Here is an 11,019-nt window from a genome sequence, read left to right as displayed (position 1 = left end):
CCTTCCTTCCTTCCTTCCTTCCTTCCTTCCTTCCTTCCTTCCTTCCTTCCTTCCTTCCTTCCTTCCTTCCTTCCTTCCTGTAAAAAAAAGTTTACCATGGATTTTTTATGTTTTTTGACTCCCAAATTCCTGCCTCTCTCCCATCTCCCCTTTTTGAGAAGACATGCACTTTGGCATAGATCATACATGCCCAGTCTTTCAAAATATATTTATATATTTACTATGTTGCAAAAGAGAGCTTAGACCAAAAGCAAAAAAAAAACAAAAAACAACAAAACAAGAAAAAAATTAATCACTTTGATTTCTTCTTTTAAAAATTACCTGTTCATATCCTCTGACCACTGATCAATTGAGGAATGACCTGTATTCTTATACATTTGGCTCAGTTCTTCATATGTTTGAGAAATGAAGCCTTTATCAGAGAAACTTGACGACATCCCCAACCCCCTCTGGACCCATTTCCTGCTTTCCTTCCAATCTCGGGTATATTGGTTTTCTTTGTGCAAAACCGTTTTAATAGAATGTAATCCAAAAAATTTTTCAGTTTACATCCCATAATGTTTACTATTTCTTGTTTAGTCATAAATTCTTCCTTCATCCATAGATCTGACAGTTAGAGCATTCCATGATCCCATAAACTGCTTATTATATCTCCCTTCATTTCTTAGTCATATCTCTATTTCTGCGGTTTCCAAACTTTTTTAGCCTCCCACCCCCTTTCCAGAAAAAATATTACTTAGTCCTCCTGAAGATTAATTTTTTAAAAATTTTAATAGCAATTAATAGGAGAGATAAATGCATCTGTGGCCATCACCACTCCCCTGGATTGCTGTAGCACCCACCAGGGGGCGGTGGTGCTCACTTTGGGAATCACTGCAGTCTATTTTGACCTTACCTTAGATTATGACATGGCATGTTGGTCTATCTGTAGTTTATCCCAAACTGCTTTTTTTTTTTTAATTTTTTTGGGGGGGCCTTTCTTAACTGAACATGATGTTACATTATCCTCAACCTGAAAATTTGCAAGTGATTTCTTGTCCTGGTCAATATTATTCAATATTAGATTCATGGGGATTCATGCAGTTTCCAGGGTTCTCTTCCACCAAGGACATATTCTTCATCCTTTTTCTCCCCTTAGTCAAACACACACTGCCATCATACTCAAGCAAACCTCTTCTCTTTTCCCCCTTGTCCCTTCTGGGCCCTACCTTTCCTCCTTCTTTGAGCCCCCCAAATTATTATGAATGCTAAATAATTCACATTTATTAAATTAGTATTCAACCGGTTCTCATTTCACCCCTTTCCTCTCATTAAAACAGCTTATTACATCCCTTTAAGCTACTCAGCTTGGCATTGACAAGTTTCTAGGTGGTGGTGCTCTGAAGAGATATGGATGGGCAGAAGGGATGCTGTTGAGTTGGAATTGACAAGTCTGAAGAGCTCATTGAATATGGGCAGCAAGAGAGAGGAAAGAGTTGGGGATGACTAATTGGCACCATGATTTTTGGAGTCTTCTTTACAAGGCATGGAGCCCAATATCCTGCTTTTTCAGGAGAGGGAACCAAGGCCCAGGGAGTTAAAAGACTTTGTCCAAGATCACAAGGTAGGGAGGACAATAAAAATATATCCTTTAACAAGGATTTGGACTCGATATAAAGGAAGGGGTGCAACTCTTCATAAAGATTTGTTCTTTCCGGAAGCGCAGTGGGCTACACCTTAGGAGGCAGCATGATTCCCCTCCTTTGATGTCTGTGGCCAAAGCCATTTGTTAGCATGCTATAGTAGAGGCTCTAGGGGTATACATGGAGAAAATACTATCTTTGGAGTCAGAAGCATGAGGTTTCCATTGTTGCTGGGCAGCTCACAGTTTGGGAGACCATAGCCAAGTCCCTTACCCTTAATAGGAATGCAGTTTCTCATGTGTTCAATGAGGAAATTAAACTCGATGGCCCCTGAAGTCCCTTCGAGCCCTAGTCATAGGCTCCCTTGATGCCACAGCTTCAGGAGACTGGATGGGGTGTCCCATGAGCTCCCTTCAGACTCTGAGAATCTATGAAGTAGATGAACTGAAATTCTCTAGCAGGTTTTCCAATTCTGAATCCAGTGGTCCTTCCGTTCCACCAACCTGAGTCCTCCCCCGTCCTTCCCCCCATTTCCACATCAGCATATTTAAGCAGAATATCATCATTGTTCTTGTTACCATTACCACTAGCAGGATGCCTCCTACATTCAAATTCTTTCAGGTCTCAGGCTGAAATGAAGCAGTGTTCCTGCTCTGCCTTGTAAAGTCTTCCTGGCTTGAGGGACTGATTGCCCCTGGCAGTCTGTGGCTGTTTAAATAAATATGAAATAACCAATGGAATACGTCTCTCAGGAAATATGATGGGAGGAGGCTGGAGCCAAAAGGATTTGAATTTGTCTTCTTGACTCCAGGCCGAGTACTCTATCTGCTGCCCTATGTGGTCTCACCTACACTTGGTTTGCAAATCATCCTCCCTCCCATTCCATTTTCCTAGCTCCTGCCTGGAGCACTCCTCTTCTTCCCCAGCTTCCTACCAGCTGAGGCTCAGAAGCAGCTTCCGACTGAGACATACCCTGGTTTTCTAACTTGCTACTCTTTTGTCTTTTGTGAAGTTATTTTGTACTTCATTTACATCTACTTTGTATATAATTTTCTGGCCATGTCCCATTGGATGGAAACTCAGGGGCCAGCTTAGTGGCTCACTGGACAAAGAGCGTGGTCTGGAGATGGGAGGTCGTTGCTTCAAATCAGGTCTCAGACACTTCCTTGCTATGTGACCCTGGGCAAGTCACTTAACTCCCATTCCCTAGCCCCTAGTGCTCTTCTGCCTTAGAACTGATTCTTAGTATCAACTCTGAGATGGAAAATAATGGTTTAAAAAAAGAAGAAGAAGAATGATAGCTCAGTGGAGGGCAGGAATAGTTTCACTCTTTTGTTTTTATGGACAGGGCCTAGGACACAATTTATTCAATTGAATTAGCACAAGATGGCTGTCAGGTTCTCTAAATCCTCCCTTTTGTGCTCCTGATTCATTCCATCACTTACTAGGTGCCCTTGTGAACGGGTGTGCCCAGAGGAAGTCAATATGGACTGTTATTGTTTGACAAAATTCCGTATGAACTTCCAGCAGCACCTAGTTCTCCCATACTAATTTGGCTTTGGTTGTCATGTCTGTGCTGTCCAAGGCCTATCCATTTTATCCTAACTCATTCCCATAGGGGAAGTAACCAGCCGTATGTGTGCATGTGCGTGTGGCACAGTGTGTATTTGCACAGACATTACTAACCAAGAGGTCTTCCCTAGATCCTATTTCTTTTTTTTTAATTTTGAATATTTCCCCCTATTTACATATTTCATGTCCTTTCCCTCTCCCCCAACCCCCCAACCCCCCCTTAGCCAACACACAATCCCATTGAGTTTTACATGTATCATTGATCAAGGCCCAATTCCATATCATTGATACTTGGACTAGAGTTATCGTTTAGTGTCTCCATCCCCAATACTATCCCCATCAGCCCATATGTTCAAGCAGTTGTTTCTCTTCTGTGTTTCTCCTCCCACAGTTCTTCCTCTGAATGTGGCTAGTTTTCTTTCTCATAAGTCCCTCAGCCTTGCTCTGGCCCTAGATCCTATTTCACTCTGTCAAATGCTTTAAGTCTTCCCTCGGCATCATTCCATAATCTTGGGAATAACAATGAAGGCCAAGGATCAAAGTCATGGAAATGTCTTGGAACTGTGTCCGTGAGAACTCAATAGCACACAGTAGGTAAACTGGGATGGGGCATGGGGAATGTGGAGGTGGGAGATGTTGGCATATCCATGAGGGTGGGCCTGATTTTAAGCCAAAAACCATCTGAGAGATCTGTGTACTCCATCACACCTCCAGGTTGGAGTTCAGATGGAGTTGCCCAGAGTTCACAGGGCAGCACAGTTATTGTGACATAAGCAGGAGATGGGACCAGGTTTTATGAGTGTGGACAGGAGATTGCTGGACGGCTGTGTTTCCTGAAGAGGTGTGTCAATCTCCAAGCACCGTGTGGGTGCAATTGTTGCACTTATTTTTGTTTTTCTCCATGACTTGGAAAGTTTTCTTTGGGCCCTTGAGTTATTAGGAAAAATCCAATTGAGGGCATAGTATGGATTCTGAAGCTCTGTCTATGGTGCTGAGTGCCTCTGGAGAGGCCTGGGGGTAGAGAACAGGGGGATGAGGAGGATGATAACATTTTGTGCTTCTGTTATGGTTTAAAGTGGGCAAAACATTGAACTCTTACAGTCTCATTTCTTTCTCACAATAGCCATGTGAGAGCTCACTTCCATCTACCTGATAAGGAAACTGGAGCACCACGGTTAAATGAATCACCTTTGGAAAGGGGATGTTTCAAATTGAAACAGGGGCTGGTTAGGGGCCGATGGAGCTTTATCTGGGTATTAAAAAGGAGGCTCCTGGGTCCTTCCAAGGGCTTAACATCTTGCTGACCCAGTTTCATTATTGTGTCAAATTTCCCTTAAAGTCTTCTGCACTTTCTCTTCCTGGAGAAAGGTATGTCACTAATTCATCTTGGAAAATTATTAGCCACCATTAGAATTCCTCATGGGCTTAAAAATAGGGAGACGATGAGGAGATTTCTTGTTTGTTTGTTTTCCCCCTTGGTAACTGGTCAAGGATTCAACAGGAGGTAAAAAGAAAGGCTTCGGAGAGGACCAGAATTGTGAGCGTTTGAATAGAGAGGAAAAAGCAGGCCCAGGGCATCCCCTCTGATAGAAAAAAAATAGATTCGCCAGGTTTCCATCATGAACATCAGCTGGCTGTGCTGGCCTAGACCAGTTGGGCTGTTCTCTGTTGAAAAAGTAGGCAGATGCTACAGCTGAAGGACCTTGGACACATCGGATCCATAGAGGGGGGAGCAAGAGACAGTGTGCAGCCAGTCACGTTTACAGATGAGGTGTTTGCAAATCAGGCATTTCTCACTCGACGAAGGTCTAACTCATTGTTCATCAAGAATCCAGACAGCAATTACAAATGTACTGACAAGAGAAGGATGACAAAAGTGAAAGGTTTGCAAGAATTTTTTTAAAACCTTTTTGGGAACGTGTTGTTATCCCGATGTGATTTGGACTGAAGCATTTCTCAGAGCCTCTCATATGAGCTGTGCTGTAGACGAGGTATAGGAAGCACATACTTAGCCAGCTTTCAGGGATGCCATCTTGTTTAGACTGGAATGAATCAATGCCTGTTTGCTTACTGTGTCCTACATTCCAGAAGCTATTCTCAGGTCTGGTTTACAAAATCACAATCGAGAGGGTCCCCGCCTCCACTGTTCTAAAGGAGAAGACCACACATAACTGGGGAGGGGGGTGGCCAAGGAAAGGAACTGAGGTGTGGGGAATTGCTCAGATTCTCTGCTGAAGCACTTTCCAGAAGCAATGACTATGGGGATGGGATGACAGTTCTCGGTGGCGGAGGAGGGTATGTGTTGTAAACCCCTACGACTGCCCTGATCCAAAGATGTTTGGGTCTTCAGGGAGTTTCCTTTTCCAAAATGAATGTTAAGGACAGAGAGATAGGACATATTGCTCTGAACTGGTCAGGGGGTCAGGCCTTCTGTCTTGTCATCTGTGTCCCAGAAGGCCCTGGCGCTGTTCCTACCGGCAGGCCACTAAAGCTGCTGAGAGGTCAAAGAGTATAGAAATTGGATTCCTGTCTCATCAACATTCCTTTCTAATGAAGAAAGGGAGGAAAGGGGGTGTTGAGCTGAAGGTTTATTCATTTCCCCTTAATGTAAATGCTGAGTGCAATTGGCTTCCGAAAAATTGTAGATTCAGGATTTTTAGGCACTCCATTCATCATTGAAGAAAAGTGTCTGTCTCTAGGCCATGGACGCATGTGGAAAGGAGCCAGAAAAGAATGGGAAAAAGGGAAAATTTCAATTGTCTGAAATTGGAAAGCTGAGGAGAGGGCAAAAGCTTTTTAAGAAATTGAGACTAATGAGGGTCTTCTTTCTCTGCTTGTATTGACAGGATGGAACTTCTCTGGTTCCCCATCTTGTTCTTGCTTGCTGGGACCCCGCAAAGCAGCGCCTCAGGTAAGTGGCCCCCTTCTGGGCTTGTTTCTTAACATGGAGGGGCCGCAGCCAACCCGGGACTCCTCCATAGGAAGGTCATTCTACTGTGTGACTGTAGCATCACTTCTTTAGAGAGCCTTGATTTGTTGCAAATTCAGTGTTAATTAATCAACCAATCATTTATTTATTAAATACTTACTCTGTGCCAGGAACCCTCTTAAGTACTAATAAGCCAAATTCTGGCCAGGACCAGGAGATAGTACTTAGGAATGCCAGGTGCTTCTTCCCTGTCATTTTGCCCACCTTCAGTACTTATCTGGAGTCCAGTAGGTAAACAGATATTTGGACCATGATTGATATTGAGGATACATTACAATGAATCTGGGTGGTTCTTAATTGCTTTAACCCTGTGTGATTTAAATGCATAGCTCTTTGAGAAGAGGCACTCTCAGTGTCCCTACATCAGTGATGGTGAATCTTTTAGAGACTGAGTGCCCAAACGGCAACCCTGTTGCCATGCGAGCCCCTCACCTTACCCCAGACAGGGGAGGGAGGAAGCTCTTCCATTGGATTACTGGGCAGAGAGGCAGGTGATGTGAGAAATGTCCTCAGGTACATATGGAGATGGGGAATGGAGCATCCCACTCTGGCACACTCTGGCAGATTTGTCATAGATTTGCCAACATTACCCTAGATCAGTGATTCCCAAAGTGGGTGCTACTGCCCCCTGGTGGGTGCTCCAGCGATCCAGGGGGAGCGGCGATGGCCACAGGTGCATTTCTCTTTCCTTTTAATTGCTATTAAAATAAAAAATAATAATTTCCAGGCGGCTAAGTAATATTTTTTCTGGAAAGGGGGCGGGAGGCCAAAAAAGTTTGGGAAGCACTGCCCTAGATGGTTCCCAAAAATCCAAGCCCTTTGGCAAAGCCTAACCTGAGTCATAGCAGCCATCCCTCATTCTGAAAATTGGAAGCACTCCTGATGGCTACCAAGAGATTAAGGCTATATCTCTATATAATTCAGTGTATAGCCTAAGCATTAGAGGTTTTCTCCTTCCAGAAACCTTGCCCTGAGGAATCCTCTTGGAAAGCTCACCCACTAGAGAATTCACTAAGGTGGCATTTGGCTTCTAGGTGAGTTCGTGATGCCAGTGCTGATGGTTGCTCCTTCCAGTGCAAACAATTTCCTTCGCTTTGTAACTGATTATATCTCGTATAGCACTGAGATCTCTGAAACATTGGGGATGGAGATGGTGATGCTATGTTATACTAATTCATTCCTAGTCATTGTCCCAAATGGAGAATGCATGAATATTATGGTTCGTAGCTCAATGTCCTTATCACGGTCATACCTTCTGTTGCTGAAACATGTATACTACATCCCCTTTGCCATCATCTTTCACTTTATTGTCTAATCCATGATATAGGATTCTTTGCTGATAACTCATTGGTATTCAGGCTAGCCTGTTCATATGAGACTATAAATTCTGCTAATTGTAACTGACTTGCCAATGACTATTGGAGCCCTTTAACCTCTCCTTCTGGGCATCTATGAAATGATGTCTCCGTTTCATTCACTCCCTTATGGTGGCTGAAATATGGACTTGAGCTGAGCATCCTTGAAGCTGATCCACCTGGCTTCCCTACCTATTTGCATGTCTTTCCCTTCCATGGACTGTTGGCTCATCCTTGTGCCCCAGTTGGAACAATTCCCCCTAGGAGGTTTGTACACTTACCTCATTCCCTCCAGATCCACATTCTCATGGGTAAGATCTATGTTTTAGATGTTTTGGTTATGGTGAATTCTGCAAGCAGGGGTACCTTAAGGAGGATTCCAGATTTAAAAAGCCTTCGGATTACTGGATTTTGAAAGTTTCAGGATGTCATTAGACTGAGTCCTTTCTTTCCTGAATCGGGGCACAGTACTTCTTCTATTTCTCATTCTCTGCAACTCTTGGCAATGTTTTCTCATCAATCCTCTCTGGATTGATGCATTGTACTGAAAATCTTCCTTCCCTTCTCTTAGTATCTCAAGGGTGCCATTGTAACACTCAATAGATGAGTTCCCTTCTGTTGTTTTTCATTCTCACTCTAGGATGGACCCATAAAAAGAACAAATACTTAATATCATGCAGATGGAGTTTCTAGCTTTGAAAGGAAGGAACAGTCATTTGATTTCTGGCCCCTCCCCCTCCTCCCCCTTCTCTCTGTAAGGGAGAATGACCTGGATCTTCCCTGAGCTTGTGTCAGTCATTGACCCTCTTGTGACTATTTATAATATTAGATATTAAAGCCATCTTGGAAATGTATGACCTAGATAGGGAGGAGTGCCAGGGGCTCTGATTTCACAAAGGATCCATGTCAATTCTTACATTTGGGAATCTGATATTTTCAACATGAGCATTATGTGGGCAGACATAGCTAAATCGACATAAAAAATCTGAGAGCTTGACTGGACTCCAGCTTCAGATGACTGATGTCATGGCAGGCCAAAACACTCGTGTTCATCGACTAATGAATTCCAAAGCATCAGTGATGACAGATGATGAATTGGGCACTGTACTAAGTGCCAGGGTTCCCAGGAAAGACAGAGAGCATACCTGCTCTCAAGAATCCAGTAGGGGAATCAGCACTGATGTGGATGATTACAGGCATACTAGATACCGACTGAATTAGATGGGAAGCAGTGGCAGCATGGAAGGGACTAGAAATCATTGCCAATACAAGGAGACGTTTCCTTTAGAAGGTATGATTTAAGTTGATTCTTGAAGAAATCCAGGGAAAGCAATTCAAATCAAATCACCAAACATTTGTTAAGTGCCTACCTCCTGCCCCACACCTCTAAGCTCTGGGGATACAAAGAACAAAAGGAAAGAAATATAGTGCCTGCCCTCAGGGAGTTTACAATCTAAGAGAGAAGACCACCCACAAAAGGATGCTGGAAAGGGTTGGGGTAACTGGAAGGTCAATTTCTGCCTTCTATAAAGGAAGGATTTAGGAGGATTTGGGGACTCTCTCCTAGAGCAATGCAGTCAGAGAGCAGAGGAGGCTGAGAAAGGTGATATCCAGGATCAGCAAATAGGCTTATTTAGACAGCTCATTTAGACTCATATGTAGAGGGTGTAGTGAGGCAGCTGGTGGCTCAGTGGATAGAGGGCTCCCCTTGGACTCAGAAAGACCGGAATTCACATCTGGCCTCAGACACTTATAAACTATGTAACTCTGGGCAAGTCATTTGACCTCTCTTTGCTTTAATCCCCTGCAGAAGGAATACTACCCCTGTAGTTTCTCTGCCAGGAAGTCCCTAAATGGGTTCACAGAGTTAAACGTGATTAGACAGCCACAAAGAATATGTACAATGTGGGAAGGCAAAAGAAAACAAATACCTTGAAGAGGCAGAGAAGAACCAAAGTGAGAAAGTGAGATTCTCTCCGATGGGGGAGGTGATAGGGAGCCTTTGATGTTGTCTGAATAGATGAGGGCTGAGGAGGGAGGAGGGGGAGGGTAAGGAGGAGCATTCTGGCAACTGGGTGGAAAATAGATTGAGGAAAGGAGAGATGATGCAGGGACAGAGATTAGGAGAATATTAATAAAAAGAGGGAGCAGCACAGTGGATAGAGCACCAGGCCTGCATTTGGGAGAACCTGGATTCAGATCTGACCTCAGACACTTCCTAGCTATATGGTCCTGGCTAAGTCACTTAACCCCAATTGTCTAGTCCTTGTCTAGACCCTCTTTCTTAGAATTGATACCAAAACAGAAGATAAAGGTAAAGAGAAAGAAGGGAGGAAAGGAAGGAAGGAAGGAAGGAAGGAAGGAAGGAAGGAAGAAAGGAAGGTAGAAGTTACTAACATACGAGACAGAAAAACCAGGCCTTGGTTGTGCTGGTAATTTTTTGTGACCTTGAGAATGACACTTATGCTTTGGTTTTCTCATCTGTAATATGTAGGGTCTGAAGTGGATGAAAGTTAAGAGTTTTTTCAGCCCTAAGAGCCTAATTCCAGGTAGCTTAGGACAATGGGATCATAAAGTGAGAACTAAAATAAACTTTTGATATTGGGTACAAATCCACATTTTACAGATGAGGAAACTTAACTTCAAAGGAAGTGAAATGACTCATAATGGGCCACAGAAATAGTAAGTTGTTGAGGTATGAAACAAACTCAGGTGGTTGTAACTCTAAGTATGGAGCTTTATCTGCAATATCAAGTTGCTTCTGAACCTGCTAAGGACACAGCGCTATATTCCAATATTGTTGTGGCCAAAATCTAGGTCTATTCACTCCTTATACACTTATTAAAATAATTATATACACAATAAATTCATTTGAAATACTAATAATAAATGTAGAGTGATTTCATTTGAGTTTTAGCAAGTATAATCCTAAATTCACCTTCCTTCAAATCTGGCCCCAGATACTTACTAGTTCTATGACCCTGGACAAGTCACCTAACTCTATTTGCCTTGGTTTTCTCATCTATAAAATGAGCTAGAGAAGAAAATGGCAAACTACTTCCAGTTTCTCTGCCAAGAAAACTCCAAACCAGGTCACAAAGAGTTGGACACGAATAAAAATAAATGACCCAAAATCCTTAACTAAAACAAACTTTGCAATCCAAAATAAAAAAAAAAAAGTTCACACTACCTGAGGCAATGTAAGAACAATAGAATGCTTATGAAGGAACATGTTACTTCCTTTCAAATAATCCCCAACACCTATTACTACTTAGGATGTAACCTAGGACCTTTATGAACTTTATTATGCCAGAAATCTACAGAAACAACTTTCTAGGGAGCTGAGAGAGGTGGAAAACTGTTTTCCCATTAACAAGTAATTCATCTACAGAGCATCCACATAAAAGAATCCAAAAGAATAAGCCTTGAGGTTGATGATAAAAATGAAATAATGTATATAAATACATTTTGCAAACCTTAG

The 11,019-nt window shown here is 42.8% G+C and overlaps 1 protein-coding gene across 1 annotated transcript in view; it reads left to right on the top strand.

The window, feature by feature from the left end:
* The first annotated feature begins 6,041 nt into the window (after window positions 1-6,041).
* Window positions 6,042-11,019, top strand: part of LOC123242010 (interleukin 1 receptor accessory protein) — a 110,617-nt gene continuing 105,639 nt past the window's right edge. Inside the window, exon 1 of the mRNA XM_044669505.1 lies at window positions 6,042-6,105. Within this exon, the coding sequence (XP_044525440.1) occupies window positions 6,042-6,105 (64 nt within the window). The remainder of the gene's footprint in view (window positions 6,106-11,019) is intronic.

This window comes from Gracilinanus agilis, chromosome 3, assembly GCF_016433145.1.
Source record: "Gracilinanus agilis isolate LMUSP501 chromosome 3, AgileGrace, whole genome shotgun sequence".
Lineage (NCBI taxonomy): Eukaryota > Metazoa > Chordata > Mammalia > Didelphimorphia > Didelphidae > Gracilinanus > Gracilinanus agilis.
Note: the sequence above shows the minus strand (reverse complement) of the source record. Positions and strands in the feature narration are given on the sequence as shown.